This window comes from Hipposideros armiger, unplaced genomic scaffold (assembly GCF_001890085.2).
Source record: "Hipposideros armiger isolate ML-2016 unplaced genomic scaffold, ASM189008v1 scaffold_110, whole genome shotgun sequence".
Lineage (NCBI taxonomy): Eukaryota > Metazoa > Chordata > Mammalia > Chiroptera > Hipposideridae > Hipposideros > Hipposideros armiger.
Window position 1 is genome coordinate 1,082,561 of NW_017731460.1, and position 17,042 is coordinate 1,099,602.

The 17,042-nt window shown below is 47.1% G+C and overlaps 1 protein-coding gene across 2 annotated transcripts in view; it reads left to right on the forward strand.

Annotated features, from left to right (window-relative positions):
• Nucleotides 1–17,042, forward strand: part of MAP2K1 (mitogen-activated protein kinase kinase 1) — a 75,431-nt gene that overhangs the window by 54,388 nt on the left and 4,001 nt on the right. For both annotated transcript variants that reach the window (XM_019647319.1, XM_019647320.1), the window contains exons 6-8: nt 11,413–11,537; nt 14,247–14,448; nt 15,770–15,834. In XM_019647319.1, coding sequence (XP_019502864.1) covers nt 11,413–11,537; nt 14,247–14,448; nt 15,770–15,834 — 392 coding nt within the window. The remainder of the gene's footprint in view (nt 1–11,412; nt 11,538–14,246; nt 14,449–15,769; nt 15,835–17,042) is intronic.

The window sequence follows — 17,042 nt, forward strand, 5'->3', positions numbered from 1 at the left end:
TTGCAGACATTGTGTTCTATTTGCACTGCGTGTTCAAAGGGTGAAGCAGTCTGTGTGTCTCAGCCTGGTGTGTGTGGTTTGTGGCCTGTTGATCAGGGGTGGGTATTAGATCTGTGACCCACCCCTCTGGGAGTGTAAGTTTTCTGTGAAATCTCTGGGTGACATTCTGGGGGATAGGTACATGCACATGTTCCTCCATGTTTATTTGCCCTTCTTTTCACAGTCGCTTCCCCCATCCAAGAAAAATAATTCGCATTTGTAAAATGTTCATAGAATACTACCAAGTTCATGGTACTGGATGAATCACTACGGAGGGCATACAGATGGCTCAAACGAATTGTGTCCTCCAATTGCTTAGAGCAGCGGTTCTCAACCTGTGGGTTGCGACCCCTTTGGGGGTCGAACGACCCTTTCACAGGGATCGCCGGGTACTCGTACGTGGGCGTATCTGCATGTGGGCTTGGAGACGGATAGAGGAGTGATGTCTCGGTTCCTAAGACCATAGAAAATATGTGTTTTCCAGTGGTCTTAGGTGACCCCTGTGAAAGGTTGAGAACTGCTGGTTTAGAGTCTAACAGTAGAAAAGAAACATATCTGTAAGTGACTCCTGGTGGAACACAGCCAGTGTCATTGTTTCATGCATGAATCACTACCCTGCCAGCTTTTAAATAGAATCTGATGTGATATAACTAGACAGGATTCTTTGGTTGTGTCTGAAACTCACTTCAAGGCTACTTAATCAAAAGAGGGAATGTATTGGCTTGGGTTACCAGGAGATCCGAAGGCAAGGATGAATGTGGGGCTGAATGCCAGTCTCAGGACTCTGCTTTACTCTTCCTTGTGTGGGATTCCTTTTAGTCTGATTCTCTTCACTGGGGGCAGCATGGACCTCACTAATCCAAGACACATCTAATCTTGACTGCTCTCTGTCCCAGAGAAAGCTCCGCCCACTCTCCTCAGTATTCAGATCAGAGCTTGAACCACTGATTCGCTCTGCTTGGAGTGCCCACTCACTCCTGGAGCAATCATTGTGTTCAGGGAGCTAGAGTAGTCTGGCTGGCGATCCTGGGCTATAAGCCCACCTCAGTGACAGGATAGATAGGTGTCTTGGTTGACACCCCAGCAGAAACACTTGCTGTTGGAGGAGGAGCATATCTCAGGGGAAAAAGAGGGGTCCTATTATTAGAATATGGGGAGGAGGAATGGATGCTGAAAGCAAGCAAATTAGAAAAAAAAAAGTTTTTCCACTATAAATACTATAAAGCACTGGGTCCGAAAGACAAAAAACTAACACAGACCAAAACAATAATTAATCCCATAAGGCAGGGTGGGCAAACTGGCAGCCTGCAGGCCAAATCTGGCCCACCTGCCTATTGTTGTATGGCCTGCAAGCTAAGAATGCTTGTTCAGAATTTTGTGACATCATAATTCTGTGAAATTCACATTTCGGTGTCTGTAAATGAAGTTTTATTGGAACACAGGCATGCTTGTTTAAGTGTTGTCTATAACTGCTTTTGTGCTATAATGACAAAGCTTGTGAAAGAGATCGTGTGGTCCTCAAAGCCTAAAATGTTTGCTCTCTGGTCCTTTATAGAAAAGGCTTCCTGACCACTGAGTTAAGGGAAAGAAGAATCCCTTGATTGAGGAAACTTTAGAATTTAATCACAAAACTCAGCTTTAAGTTCTTGATGAAAATGTGATGGATGACATAGATAGGGGAGGGTTTTTTTCCCCCCTGACCCTAGAACTCTGACAGGAATTAGCTACAAAGGTTTCTGTGTAGTCTTTCCACTTACTGTGGCAGGAGGTCATAGTCCACTTCATCCAAGGCTGACGCCCAGGTGGTTAGGCTCTGAGTTAAACTGTGTGGGTGGGTGGGGAGGGACTAGGATACAGGTCTGTTTAATTCCATTTAAAGCAGTGGTTTGCATTGCCAGCCCACCATTCTCAGCCCACTGTAATTACCAAGGTCTTATTTTGATGGAGACCCTAAAGAAGCATTACATGATTTAGATCAATATGGAGTTCATACAACTTATCCCATACATTATTTCTGCCTTGGAGTTGCTGGCTGATGATCAGTAAATGGCTAAGAACAGTGTTAAATTATACCTCAACTTGTTTTTCTTTCCCTTCTATCAGGTGAAGCAGTATGTAGCCTGCTAGATCCTTATGCCAACTATTAGTAGCCTGGGCCTGCAGTGTGCTGAAAAAGCCAGCCTGGATTTTTGAGCTAGACTATAACTGGAGCAAGCTAGATGGCTCTCTTTAGAGATAGAGCAGTTTGTACCTTGGGGCCATCCTGCTTGGAGTGCACTCCAAAAGAGTTCCTTATTGCCTAGGATAAAGAGTTATAAAAACAGGGAGCTCTTAGGTTAGAATGAGATTAAAGGCTTCTTTGGAGACTATAAGAGTGTTTTTGGGTCCTAGTCTGGGGACAGGTGGGTTTTTCCAAAGCACTTCATGGGTATCCCAGCAGCAGCCTCCAGAGGAACAGGGTCCTCAGCCAGAGTCAGGATTTCAGTGTCTGAAGTCTTCCTCTCACTTCAGACTCCCTGTTGACACTGATAGGCAAGATCTGCAGTGGCCCACGTTTGTTTTTGTTTTGTTGTTGTTTTTTACAAGCTATTGGTAGCAGATTCACATGTAATAAGTTTCTGAGTAGGTTTTGCAACCCTTGCAAGGCACTGTCCAGCCTGCCAGGCCATTTCTGGCATGTCACCAGGCCTCCCTGAGACAAAAAGTCAGGGTGGCCCCTGAGGCTGCACACAGGTTTCTGTCCTGAGCACAGTCCCTGTGTGTGTCAGAAGATGTTGTCTGTGCCTTGATCCTTAAGTTGCCATGGTGTCCAGGAGGCTGCCCTGGCAGCACTTCTGCTTCCTTTGCCCACCAGTCTCATCGCCCAGCCACGTGGTGAAATCCTCAAGGGGATAGTGAATCTACAGGGAGGCTGATTCCTTTGAACACTGTCTAGACTGCCCCACCTTACAGATGCGGAGAACCAGAGGGTGGCTAATACGTAGCTGGAATCCAGTATGCTGGTCTCGGTTAGGAATGAGAGTCACGTTCTCTCTGGAATGATCTCAGCTGCTAGAGCCACAGCGATGGATGATGGCTTCTAGATGAATTTGTCTCTAGCTCCTCAAGTAAAGCAGATGGGAAGTTGGAGGAGGGAGAAGGCTTCCGCGGGTCCCTTTAGGGGAAGCATCATGGAAGAGGTGGTCAGTCTCCACCTGAAGCAGTTGGTTGAGGTGAGGAAAGAACACTTCTTCCAAAGAAGTGGGGGCGGGGGGAGAGGGTTTTTCTTTGTAGACTACACAAGGAACGTCATTACTTTTGGCTTACATTTGTCCTTAAATTGCCAATCACACTCTTTTAGTGCTTCCTTTAGGGACTTGTCCCAAGCTAAGCTAGGAATGACTGGTGAGTGGCCTCTTGACTTCCTTTCCAGACTTCTGTGGTGAATCATGCTGAGCTGTGACCCAGGCACCAATGGTAATAATGCCTTACTTTGGTGGAGCTTGGATCACCATAAACACAGTGATGTTTCCTAGAAATTCTCTCCCACTCTCCATTTTAAAATGAATGGCTCTCCAGCCTGTCTCTACCTTTTCTTTTCTTTTCCATTGTCTTTCTTTATCCCTTCTCCGCCTGCTGAGCAAACTCTTTAGCCAGTCAAAATCGGTTTTTAGCTAATTTTCCTTTCTTGAGTAGCAGATGATGAATATCTGAGTTAGCCAACATTGTTTTCCTGCCTAATGGTGGTGGATTGGCTTTGTGATCTGCTTGTCTTCTGAAATAGCCTAGAATAGTCTGGAGGGGAAATACACTATTTTAAGGCAGGTTCTTTTAATAGAAAGGTTATTTATGACCTTTGGTAAGGGACTTCACTTGAGCGGTAATTTCTGTATCTGTAAAATTGGGCTGCTCTGCCAAGTAAGGATCATTAAAAATGAAAGATCAGGGGATCTAGGACCCATAAGCTTTTTCTTTACTGCCCTTCTTTCCTTTCCTTCCCCTCTTTCTGTCTCTCTTTAGTGTAACCCCTATACGTTTTCCTCTGGCTTTTGTTACATCCTATTTTAAAAATTTAGACCATTTCTTAGAATGGCTTGTGCTGATGAAAACCAAATACTGACTCTTGCAACATCATCTCATGTTTAATTGTCAGCATTTATGTGCCTTTTGGGTTGGATATGAGCAGTGAATTTGCAGACAGGGGTGCACAGAGGTAGAAAATTAAAGCATTTCAAAACTAAAAATTTAAGTGCAATTGCTGGACCTGGTTGCAAAAATCTTGCAAGTGGAGAGAGATAAAAATAGCTGCTTGTTAGGACCTGGCACGCTGCTCCAGAGGCTCCCTGTTGAACTCAGTTGTTAGTCAGAAGGAGGTGGGAAACAACCTCCAGTTCCCGCTGTTTCTTGCAGTTAGACTTGTCAAGGAAGAGAATGAGCTGGTGCTCAGACAGAAGCGCTCACTTACTAAACCGGAGCACAGAGTTCTTTTCTCCGACAAGCAGATTCCAAGGATTTTAACCTACCCCAAGTCACATCCTGTCCCCAGATTAAGCTTGTTACATCTGTTACGTGAGTGACGCCCTCCCCTAACCACAACTTTTAAAAAATTGAGATATAATTGACATATAACATTGTATTAGTTTTAGGTGTATACCAATGATTTGATATATGTATGTATGTATTGTAAAATAATCACCACAATAAGTTTAGTTAACATCCATCACCACACAGTTACAATTTTTTTCTTGTGACAAGAACTTTTAAGATCTACTCTCTTAGCAGCTTTTAAGTATGCAGTACAGTATTGTTAACTGTAGTCATGTGCTTGCTGTACATTACATCTCCAGGGCTTATTTATCTTATAACTGGAAGTTTGTGCCTCTTGACCACCTTCACCTACAACTTAATGGCTTTTCTGAAACTTTGGAGTACAACTTACTATGGTTTGCCATTTGCTCTGTTGTCCAGACCCAGATTATCTAGGCTCTGGATAATCAATGAGTCTTTGGGTTCTACTTTAGCCTCTGCCATTAGTGTAATCTTGATGGATAGTTCTGGGCCTCAGTGTTTCTCATCTGCACACAAGGGTTTATAATGCTTGCTTCACACTGTTTTTTGAATATTAAAGAAGACAGTATATTTAGAAGGCTTGGCATAGCAGGTGCTCAATGACCCAGAGCTGCTGTGATGTCTTCCTAGGCTGGCTGGGCTTGCTGCCCCCCATCCTCCCACCCCAGACTTCTGGCTGTAGCCATTCCCCTTGGCTGGGGGAAGGCAGCCAGGGGAGAAAGCTGGAGTTTCTTTTTAATGTTCTTAGGGAAGGTTGGGTGGGAAAAAGAGGTTACAGGTCATGCTAATTGAAGGGTTTGGGATTTGTCTCTGAATTTTAATTATCTTTGCTACTTAATTAGTTCCTTGAGGCCATGGATAACTGGAGGTGGCTCTGTGGAGACTTATTTGACTTTTCAGGGTCTACTACCTTTCCCTTCTGTTTCTTCATCTTTAGAAGAAGGCTCTAACAGGGATGCAAAGAAGAGGTCATTTGAAGTCTACAGTCACCATTTAAAAATCTTTTTTTTTTTAAAGATTTTATTGGGGAATTGGTAAGGGGAACAGTGTTGGGGAATTGGGGAAGGGGAACAGCCAAGTTGTTGTCCTTCAGTCTTAGTTGTGGAGGGTGCAGCCAGCTGAGCTCCAAATCCAGTTGCCATCCGGCCGCCTGGCCACAGGTCAGGGCAGCTCAGGTCAAGGAGCCATGTTCAGTCTTAGTTGCGGGTGGGCATAGTCCACCATCCCATGCGGGAGTCGCACTGGCAACCTTGTTGTTGGGAGCACACGCTCTCACTAGCTGAGCCATCCTGCCATCTGTTGGCAGCTTATTGGCAGCTCAGCTTGGGCGCAGCTCACTGGCCCATGTAGGAATCGAACCGGCAACCCTGCTGCTCAGAGCTCGCGCCCTTAACCAGCTGAACCACTCGGCTGGCCCCTAAAAATCTTTTTTTTAACCTTTAACTCTCACTTGTTCAAGATCATCTTACTTTTGGACTCAACCTTTGTCACAGATGAGCCAGTCGGGTGTCTAAGTGTCACTCAGCTTGCTTCTGGGTCCCTCATTTCTTCCTTCCATCTCTCCTTTCCTGTTTCTCTTATGTTCCCCATTGCCTCCCCTACTCCTCTGCCCTTTCATTTCTCCATGTCCTGCCTTCTTCCATCTTGCCTTCCTTTCTCCCCCTACCAATAGAGAATGCAACTTCTTGTAATATTAGCCTAACCCAGAGGTCGACAAACTGCGGCTCGCAAGCCACATGCGGCTCTTTGGGTATGTTCCGTCTCACAAGTTTGCCGACCCCTGGAAGAGCCAATCCCTCACAACAATTTAAAAATTATTTGAGAGCCATAAATATATTTTTACATAATCACCATTATGTGAATAATATCCTTTAAAAATTTTATAAGTGAAATGATGATAGTTTTATTTTCATTTTCAATTTTACTTCAGAGCCTGTGTCTCGCGAGCCGCAGTTGGCTGACCCCGGTGGCTCTTCCATCTCAAAAGTTTGCCGACCTCTGGCCTAAAGCAAACACACTGAGGTCTCTTGATCACAGTACCATATGGGGACTGATACTCATCTTGCTTCAGCTGCCTGATGGGGCCTTGCCGATGTCAGGCTGGCATCGATCCCGGCTGTTGGGAAGAATTTAGACCGAGTCCACAGTGCCCTGACCATGCCTCTCTCTTTGCCTTTCCTGTCACACACGTGTGCACACCTTATTGTTATTTGTTGGATTCTGTCTCCCTTAGTGGTATCGGCCTTGAAGATAGGGACTGTGTCCTTTCTACTCATTTCAGTGCAGGCACTCTATAAGTGTTTATAGAATAAATAAATGACTTGTTGAATTATTTAATCCAAACCCCTTGTTAAAGAGAGAAATTAAGTTAAAATAGTGTGCTCTTGGGGGAAAATCAGGGGGCTTTGAACAGTGATTATTTCTGGGAAAGAAAGTATCAGAGAAGAACATATTTTCTTCCACTTAGTTTTTCATTTTTAGAGAAGTGGGGTTTGTCCATCCTCACTTGCAGAGGCTGAGCAGGGTGGAAGTATCCAACCTTAGCATCTTAGGGGTTTCCTAGTAAGCTTGTCAGCCTGGGAGGCTAGCTGGTGGTGGATGCCTCCTCCAGAGTGTAGCCTGGCCCAGCAGGTGCTGGGGCTTCTCCCAGCCTCACTCAGAAAGAGAACCCAAGGCCTGGAGAAGGCTTCAGGAAGTAGGGAGGCACTGGGCCTGTGATTTGAACAAGTTTTAAGGTTGCTGCTAGGAAAGAAGTGGGAGGAAGCCAATTAAGACCCCGGGCTTCAGGAGCAGGGCAGTATTCCAAGTTGGGAAGGGGACTTAGAAGGACTAGGCACCTAGAAATAGAGGGAAGAGGGTGGGTGGGAAAGGAGGATGTTTTAGATGGACAGACCAGCTCAAGACCAGCATAGAAAGGTGGGTGACCATGAGCCTGGAGGGGTGGACATGGAGACACGTTGGGGAGGTGAGGAGGGACAGTGGAGGGCTTGGAAAGGCGGGTCGAGGGGCTTGGACGGTACTGTAAGGCAGATGGGAGCCACTGCAGGCTCTGTGCAGGGGCTGTCCCACTGGAGGAGGAAGATATTGGGGGCAGGAACAGGGGAGGAGGGAGGGGTCGCGATTATAGAAAGCAGATGTGGATACTGACAGTTGGAGGGGACACTCTCTCTCTGGCCTTGTCTGACGTGTACCTCTTCTGTCTCCAGAGAAGATCCCGACTTGGCTGGAGCTGCCAGTGAGGAGCTTGTCCCAGCCTGGCCACTCCAGCTACATGCTGGAGTTGAGGGATTTAGTGTGCCCTGGTCTCCAAGCAACTTCTTGTCAGGCTTCCTGGGTCATCAGGAGGGGCCAGTGTGCAGTGCATCTGGCTCCCAGGACGGATATGGTCCAAGCAGGGAAGCGGCCCCCAGGTTTCCCTCTGCTCCTCTCTGACCCCACCCCATCATGGATCTTTGCAGCCTCCCAGGCAGTGCTGTTTCCTGGATCTGGTGGGGGAAGCTGGAGCTGACAGCCAGGGATGGAGGAAAGTGTGTTACATAAGATTGAAAAAAAGGAGGCTTGCTTGCCATCTGAATAGAAATCAGATACGAGGACAGCTACAGAGGCAGTGCAGCTACTCCTGAGCAGCAGCTGCAGCCTGGAGACAAGTGTCTGAGCCCACAGAGGAAGGCGTTCCCAGGCCCTGGGGGAGGGCACTGGTGCTGTCTTCTCTTGGAGGGCAACCTATGAAAGAACCATTCTTTCAGTTCCTGTCACATGGTGTGCTATTTAAGTGCCCACACTGCATTAGATTGATCCTGGTCTCCATCTGGCGAGGTTGCAAGAACTGCGATTATTATCACCACTCTACTGAGAGGCAAACCACAGACTAGCGAAGTGAAGTGGCTTGCTCAAGGCCACATGTAGAGCAGGTGGCAGGGCCAGGATTTGAATACAGATCTCTGTCCCTTAAGCCACCTCCGCTCTTTCACTTTAAAACAAGGCCTAACAAGTCCACCCTAAACAGGCCATGGGAGCCTTTAGAAGATGAGGGAGCTAAAGCTTCGTGTTGGTGGTGCAGGCACAGGGTTGAAGGGCCATGGCATGTGGTGGGGGTGTGGGCGAGGGGCTCATGTTGGCGAGCTTCCTGGGTGCTCCCTGCCAGGTTGCACTAAGCACTGTCACACGCCTGGCTCTTCCAGCTCTGGGCTGTTACTCAGTGTCACTTTCTATACATGGAGCACTGACTTCCAGGGTCAGACCTGTCCTCTGTTTGACAGGGCCACAGCACTGTGGAGAGGAGGGCCTCCTCGGCTGAGAGTGTGTGTCTGGGCCTGTCCTAATATTAGGCCTTGGAAAAGAAACAAAAGAAAAGCTAGTCCCTGGGCTCCTGAAGTTTATAATCTCCCCATGTGCTTGACGTAATTCTCCAGGAGGCCACACAGCTCACTCCCTCACTTTATCCAGGTTGATCAGTTTGCTCGTTGTTGTCTCCCTGGTATGGTGCCTGATCCCTGGCTCGTAGTAGATGCTCGCTGAACATTAGGTGAATACGTGAAACAGTTGAGTAATGTGGCAGCAAGAGTGAGGCATGAGAGAAGAGGACAGATTTAGGCATAGAAGCTGTGACTTCTGGTTCCAACTTTATCCAGTATTTACTGTCTGACCTCAGACAAGCCCCGGACCCCTTTGGGCCTTAGACATTTTGTCTCCGCCATGAAGGGAGGAACTAGATGCCTCCTAAGGCCACTCCTGATGCCTACATTCTAAAAGTCGCTATGGAGGAGATGCGGAGATGCTGAGGATTTGGAAAGTTCTCGTATCCTGTGACATTATGAGGGCTGGGTCTTAGGAAGACCCACAGATGGCTTGGGATGTGTGCATTGGTGTAGGGTGGGTTTAGGTCAGTCTTTCACAGTGTTTTGGAGCACCTGCAGAGTGCTAGGTCTTGTCCTGGCTCTGGGTTAGTGAGGAGGCAGACAGCCACCCTCTCTCCCTTGTGGAGCTGATGGTGGGTGGAGAGGGGCTAGAGCTGGTGAGGGACTGTGATTATGACCCCCTTGGGCTGGAGATGAGGAGGGGCTAGGTGGGGTGGGGCAGGGAGAGGACTGACTGGGATATAAGAGGGTGATTTTTTTTTTCAATTTGTGGAAAAATACTTGAATATGCCTGTTAGATTCCATTTAAGAATAAATAAATGCATTCACATGACAGTATTGAAAGGAAAAATAAAATGTTAACAGTGGTTCTGGTAGGTTGAAATTATGGGGATTAGGTTTTTTTCTGATTCTCCAGATGTTCTATATAGTGTCTATATTACTTCTGTCAAAGATTCCCTGTCACAGTTTATCAGTTGGCCCCTGGGTGGGGCCTGCTTTGGAGTGGGTCTCATGTTTGCTAATGTCTGCCCACCAAGCCCTGGCCGGGGGACTTTTTCCAAGTTCCAGCCTTAGTTTTCCCAAATGTAAAGGAGAATACTTGGCTCTCGTCTGCTCACTGTACAGGCAGCTTTTGAATCAGAGAAGATGGTGGAAGAAAAACACTTGGGAGTTTACCTCTCTCTGCAAAGGGAAGGGCCAGTGGACTAGTAGTGGTGATGGCAGCCAAGGCGGGAAGTGGGGAAGGTCCACGTGCAGGGAAGGGGGACAGCACTGGTTTTGGGGGCACTTCCTTGACCACTCTGAGGAGCAGTTTTTGAGGCCCCCCTACTTCTCTTGACAGAGAGGGGCTCTCCTTGACTAACAGGTAAATGCAACTGTGTAGGCTGTGTCAGAAATAAATGACTTCAGGGAAAGAGTCATGTTAGCTCCTCCTAACCCCTGCCATACATATTCATAAAACCCACATGGTCTGTGCTTGGAACTGAGGTCAAGGACAGGAAGTCCCACCCCATCCCTTTTTAGTCTTTGGTCTGTAGCCTCAGCAAGCATGCAGGTCTTATTATTCATGTTCTTCCTCCTGCCTTATGATCCAAGCATAGATACTGTGTCTTGCCAACAGGGGTGGTTGAAGCAATAGACTTGGAAATCTTTTTTTTTTTAAACAAGGCCAATTTTATTTATTTATTTTTAAATTGTATTGGGGAACAGTGTGTTTTTCTAGGACCCATTAGCTCCAAGTCAAGTCGTTGTTTCAGTCTAGTTGTGGAGGGCGCAGCTCAGTTCCAAGTCCAGTCACCGTTTTCAATCTAGTTGTGGTGGGCACAGCCCACCATCCCATGCGGGAATCCAACCAGCAACCTTGTTGTTAAGAGCACGTGCTCTAACCAACTGAGTCATCTGGCTGCCCACCAGCAGCTCAGTGGAAGATCAGCTCAAGTCGTTGTCTTCAATCTACTGAGTTGTCAGAAAAGTCTTGATGCATTTTTGCAACAAAAACCAGAAGAATATGTCATGACTTTTCCAACAACCCAGTAGTTGCGCAGGGCGCAGCTCACTGGCCCATTTGGGAATCGAACTGGCAACCTTGTTGTTCAGAGCACGCGCTCTAACCAACCGAGCCACCTGGCCGTCCCCTGAACTTTGAGATCTTGATTATGCATGGTAACTGACTCCTTCCTGTGGGTCATCTGGCCAAGTCTGGATTCTCAAAGAGTGGGAATCCATTGGCTTTCTGTCCTGTTTCTACAGCAGCTTGCCACTTCCTCTCCTGACAGCCCTTCCTTGCACCCTGAACAAGGGGGAACAAGAGGGCCTTGGTGTCCAGTGTTTGCAAGCTGAAGGCTGGCTCTGTAGTGGGGTGGGGGCACGTCCTGGGACTCACGGTCAAGGCTGGTCTGTGGAGCACTGACCCTTTCCCTCCCAGCCTATCTGTATTATTTCCCTACTTTTCTTCTTTTCCCTGCAGATGTCAAGCCTTCCAACATCCTAGTGAACTCTCGTGGGGAGATCAAGCTCTGTGACTTTGGGGTTAGCGGACAGCTCATCGACTCCATGGCCAACTCCTTCGTGGGCACAAGGTCCTACATGTCGGTATGAGCAGCGAATTCCATGTCTTGCGCTTTTCGCCTGATCAGGAGCGAAGTGGGTGCCTTTCCCTGTGAAGGCAGAGCCTGGTGATGGGGGAGTGGGGGAAATGAGGGATGAAGTATTGTGGTTCCTCCCTGAGGAGATCACAGTGTAATGGGGAAATGGTCTCGCCTTGGAGCATAATTGGGGTACTGGGCCTCTTAGTAGAAGAGATTGTAGGATCACAGCTTCTGCTGTTGCCAGCAATTGGGATGTTTCCCAGAGCTTAGCTTCCATTCTGAAGAGATTGTGAACTCCATCTACCCTCTGGACACCTCTACCTGATTGTCTTCTGAACTTCAAACCCAACATGCCCAGAAATGGCCCCACCCCACATTGCCCCACCTTTTCTCTTCCATTACCAAAAAGTGGCATCACTGTTTCCTTGGTTTCCCAAGGTAGAGACCTGAGCATCAGCTACCCTTTCTAGTTCCCCATCCTTTCGGCATCCAGTGGCCCCTGACTCCTGTGAGTCTATTCAGAATTGTGTCCCCAGTCCGGCCTCTTCTTCCTCACCACGTCTCCCAGTTAACTGCCCCTGCTTCTCACCACAGCATACCTACCTGGTCCCTGGGCTGGAGTCCGCTCTAATTCAGCTGATACCTCGTCATGGAGGGTCTTCCTTCCTGCTTCTAACTTCAGTGGTTCCCACTATCACCAGAGCTGTGTGTGTGGCTGTGCCCATGCCCATGGCAGCGCCAGCTTGTTCTCTTCCCTTTTCCATACAGCGAGCTTCTTGGGGGCAGGGTTAGGGCCGTAGGTGTCCCTGTTGTCCCTAGGGTCTGGCCTGGGGCATGGCACACAGTGGGTACTCAGGTGGGTGAATGTTTGGTTGACTGAATGGGTGGGTAATGGCTGGCACACTTCTGAGGATAATACAGAGAGGGAGAAGTGTGACTGGTGAGTGCTGAGTGTGGCAGAGTAGAGGAGCATTAGAGTGAGTGGGATGTCTCTGTGGAGGTGGATATGAGTGCATGCAAGGATTGGAGGGGGGCAGGCACGGAGGCTCAGGGCATCTTATGGCATAGAGTGTTTTATGAGTTCTCTTTTAAGCACATCCGTATCTTTGAGTGATCTCATTTAATCTATGTGGTTGTCCCAGGAAGTAAAGATTATTATTCCCATTTTAGAGATGAGGAACTCTAGATTGAGGAAGGTTAAGTGATCTGCTCCCTTACCTTTCAGAGCCAGGATTGAAAGCTAGGTCTCTTTCTTGACAGTAAGTCTCCCTTTGCACAGCACGCCCTCACATGACTCTTAGGTAGGATTTGTCAGCTGCTCCTGGCCTCCCTATGGGGAAGTTCATGTCCACATCTTCATTCCTTCTTGCCTGCCCCACCGCAACTCCAGTCACTGTCCACATCACTCAGCTGGTGCTGACCCACATCTCCACCCTCCACTCCAGTAACCCAGTCTTAAGAAACATGAAAGCCATGGGCCTTTCGGAGCTCTCGTCCATTCTCTCCCTGTCATCCCCTCATTGCTTCTTCCGCACATGTCTAAAAACTGGGCAGCTAGCACCCTTGGCCACTCGACTGCCAATTCTCAAATTCAAAATCAATTAACAGGTCCTGGGACTTACTGATCCAGATTTTAATGGTTTGGGTTTTTGTGGTTATGTGGTCAGTTCCAGAATAGTTCAGTGTGGAGTTAGAGAAAAATCCTATGGGAGAAGTTAATTTGCTGTCCAGAGAATGTATGATGGCCAGAATAAAGATTTTTTTGTAGAGTTCTTGAAATACATGTGCTATTCCAAATAATGCTCAATAAAAATGATGCTTTTATATAGAACTATACTTTTTTCTTTGACTTTTCCCTCCAATAACAATAGCATTTTGCAACATCCAAATACATTTTTATTTGCTTTGACCTTCTCAGTAACCCTAATAAGGAGAGCAGGTATTTTTTTATGTTGTTACTGTTCCCATCATCGTGAGCCCCATTTCCTAGATGAGGAAACAGAGGCTCAGGGTCACGTAGCTTAGAGGTCCTAGAGTGGGGATTTGAACCCAGGTCTCCTAACCCCCGATTCTTTGCCTTTTCTACCATTCCACGTTGTCTAAGAACAGTGAGTCAGTGGCAATGCTAAACTTAGAACTCAGCTTCCCTGACTTGTAAGGCCAGTGTTCTTTCTACCTAGCACACCACCTCATCTATGACCCACGGTCCAGAAGCTTCATGTTTCAGACTCGGGTAACAAGATGAGCCTTCCTGCTGGGCTCTGGATGGGCTGCCCCACTCACACAGACAGCGATCAGGTTGGGCAAAGCTGGACTCCCAGCCGAAGCAGCAGCCAGAGTTCAGCCAAGTTGGATACTGTTTAGGGCAGGTTACAGGGGAGACCGAGTATTGAGAAGGGGCCAGAGCAATCGGCGCTGTCTAAGATTTGGTAAGCACAGTATTTGGGGGCAGGCGAGAGGCCAAATTTAAGAGGTTAGTGCAGGTATTGAAATAGAATGTGAGCTCTGGAAAGGGGCAGAAGCTAAAATGTATCAGCAGACCCAGGGCCGGGACATGCCGGGTAGCCCACTCTCCTGCAGTGCAAGCACATCCGTCTCAAAGGGGCAGGAAGTCCTGAGGCTCCCTTGAGCATCCATGGAGACTCACCTATCCCTCTTCTGTGTGGGCCTGATAGCTCACAGGTGATCATAACTGTGTCTGTCTCTCCTGCAGCCAGAAAGACTCCAGGGTACTCACTACTCGGTGCAGTCGGACATCTGGAGCATGGGGCTCTCTCTGGTTGAGATGGCGATTGGGAGGTATCCCATCCCTCCTCCAGATGCCAAGGAGCTGGAGCTGATGTTTGGGTGCCAGGTGGAGGGAGATGCGGCTGAGACACCGCCTAGGCCAAGGACCCCTGGGAGGCCCCTCAGCTGTGAGTGTCCTGGTGTGTCCCCAGCTTGGACTATAGGGGTCCCTTACTGTTGGGCATTTCTGGAGGGCTGATTATCTGTACGTTCTCCCAAGACTGATTTCCTGTCTCTGGATGCCAGGCTGGGGCCAGGGAGAACAGAGCAGGGGTCTCCAGGTAGGTGTAGGAAATTACTGTTATTACCAACAACTTCCTACCATTTGTTGAGTGCTACTGTGTTCCCAGCACTGCACTTAGCACTTATCAGCATTGTCTGATTTTTAAAAATCATGACATTTTCTTTTTTTAGGTAGATTTTTTTTACTGAGATAAAATACACATAAAATACACCTTTTAAAGTGTTCAATTCAGTGGTTTTTAGTATATTCTTCCATTACCGCTGTGTAATCCCTGAACATTTCCATCACCCAAAAAAGAAACCCCATCTCCATTAGCATTCATTCCCAACTCCCCTGACCCCATCCCTTGGCAGGCAGCCACTAACCTATTTTCTATCTTCATGGATTCGCCTAGCATTCTTTAATGTTAATAGCAATTGTGTGTGAGCACTATTATCTCTATTTTAGATAGGAGGAAACTGAGGCATAGAGTGCTTGAGTTGCCAAGGCCACACACACTAGTAAGTGGCCAGGTCTGACTCTGAGGTGATGAGCACTTTGCAGCTCTGCCTGTCTCTTTGAACGCGCATACTGGGAAATAAAGCTGGGACTTGGAAGACCCTGGCCCAGCTATCCTCTTCTAATATAGTTGCTGCCAGGATGTTCCTGTCTGACCAGGGAGACCTGGTTGTTACACTCATGAGGCCCACATGGGAGAGGGTGTGTATGAAGGGAGAGGCCTTGGGGCTGGGGGTAGCCAGTGGCGGGTCATTGGAAGAGCTGATGGCCATGGTCCCTGAGGCTGGCCTGTGACCCTCGGGTATAAAAGGAAGAAACCCAAGTTCAGGGAGAATTAAAACTAAATCTTTTAGTTATTCAGTACCATGTCATTTGCTCCTCTCTCAATATAAGGAAGGGAGGAAGGGCAGGCATAATTATTATCTATCTCTACTTTATAAAACTCAAAACAAGGCTTAATTGTCAGTTGGTTTGCCCAAGGTCACAAACCTTGGACATGGCAGAGCCCAGTCTCATACCCTGGCCGCTGACTGTGGCCTTTGCTGGTCCTCTGGGTTCAGGCCTGACCTACGGCTGTTCTGTCTCTATATCATCCACTACCCTGTTCTGGTCCTTGGGATCCATGACCAGCTCCTAATGTGTTATTGGCAAATAACCTGTCTGTTTCTGAGAAGTGTTCTCTCCTTTCTTTTTGTTATAATCTGTAGCTTATGGAATGGACAGCCGACCTCCCATGGCAATTTTTGAGTTGTTGGATTATATAGTCAATGAGGTAAGTACTGCATGGGTTCTTGGACCTTGGAATTTATTTGCTCCCCTTAAGAGAAAACTCAGTTGATTTAACTGGGAAACCCTGGAATCTTTCTCACAGTATGGGCTGCTTGGGGCCCAGGACCCACAGGCTCTGCTTTGTGCATCATGCTTTTGTAATTTAGTGGCTGGTTTAGAGGCTGCAGGAATCTCTTCACAGGGAACATCTTCAGGTAACTCCTCCTTTCTCAGATTCAAGAGCCTCCTGCCTACCTACTTACATTCTCATTCCTTTACTCGCCAAGCATTTCTTATGCACTTACCGTGTGTTAAGCACTGTGGGGTGGCGGTAGGAATGAGATGGGGATCCAGAGATGGAAAATCCAGAGTCCCTAGTTGTGAAGACTGTTAGACTTGTGTAGGAGAGGCCAGGCAAGTGCATATATAACTGCAATATAAGGTTTTGTCTTGTAAGTGCCATTAAAAAGTGATAAACATAAAAAATGACAATGTAGAAATAGATATGAAAAATACTATCAATTGTTGCATGAAAACAGATTACAAAATTCTATGTATATTATGATCAGTTATTTAAAAAATATATGTATGCATATATGTGCATATACAGTCTGGAAAGTAATATAATACAGTGGTTATCTCTGTGAGATGAAATTACAGGTGATTAAAGGTTTCTTTTTGCTTATTGCTGTTAGTTGACTTTAATACAAGGAACACATACGGGGGTACCAAAAAAACGTATACAAGTGGATACTTTGGCCAACATTGCTCAGTAGTTCGCCGTAATCAGAAGTGTCTGGACGCTGATGGTAACCACTTTGAACACCTCTTGTAATTGCAGAAGTCAAATGTGACTTGTATTCATCTTTTGTTATCGGTATATATTATTACAATTTTAATAGTTTTCCTTAAAATGTGTGTACATTGTTTTGGCACCCTCTGTATTATTTGCAAATATATACACCAGTATGTTTAAATGAAAAAAAGACTCAAGGAAGGATCCTTGATCCTTGGGTGGGTTTGTGGGGAGTGGGAAGCTATGGACTAGGACCATGGTTGCTCAGAGGAGATGGTGCAGGGTTGGAGAAGCTGGGCTGGGAGTCAGGACAGGGTTTTAGATGATAGGACCAGCACTCCCGGTCTCAGGAGCAACATGGGTAGTGGACAAGGGACAGGCTCTGTCATGTTTGGGAGGTAGCTGGAGTCCCCCCC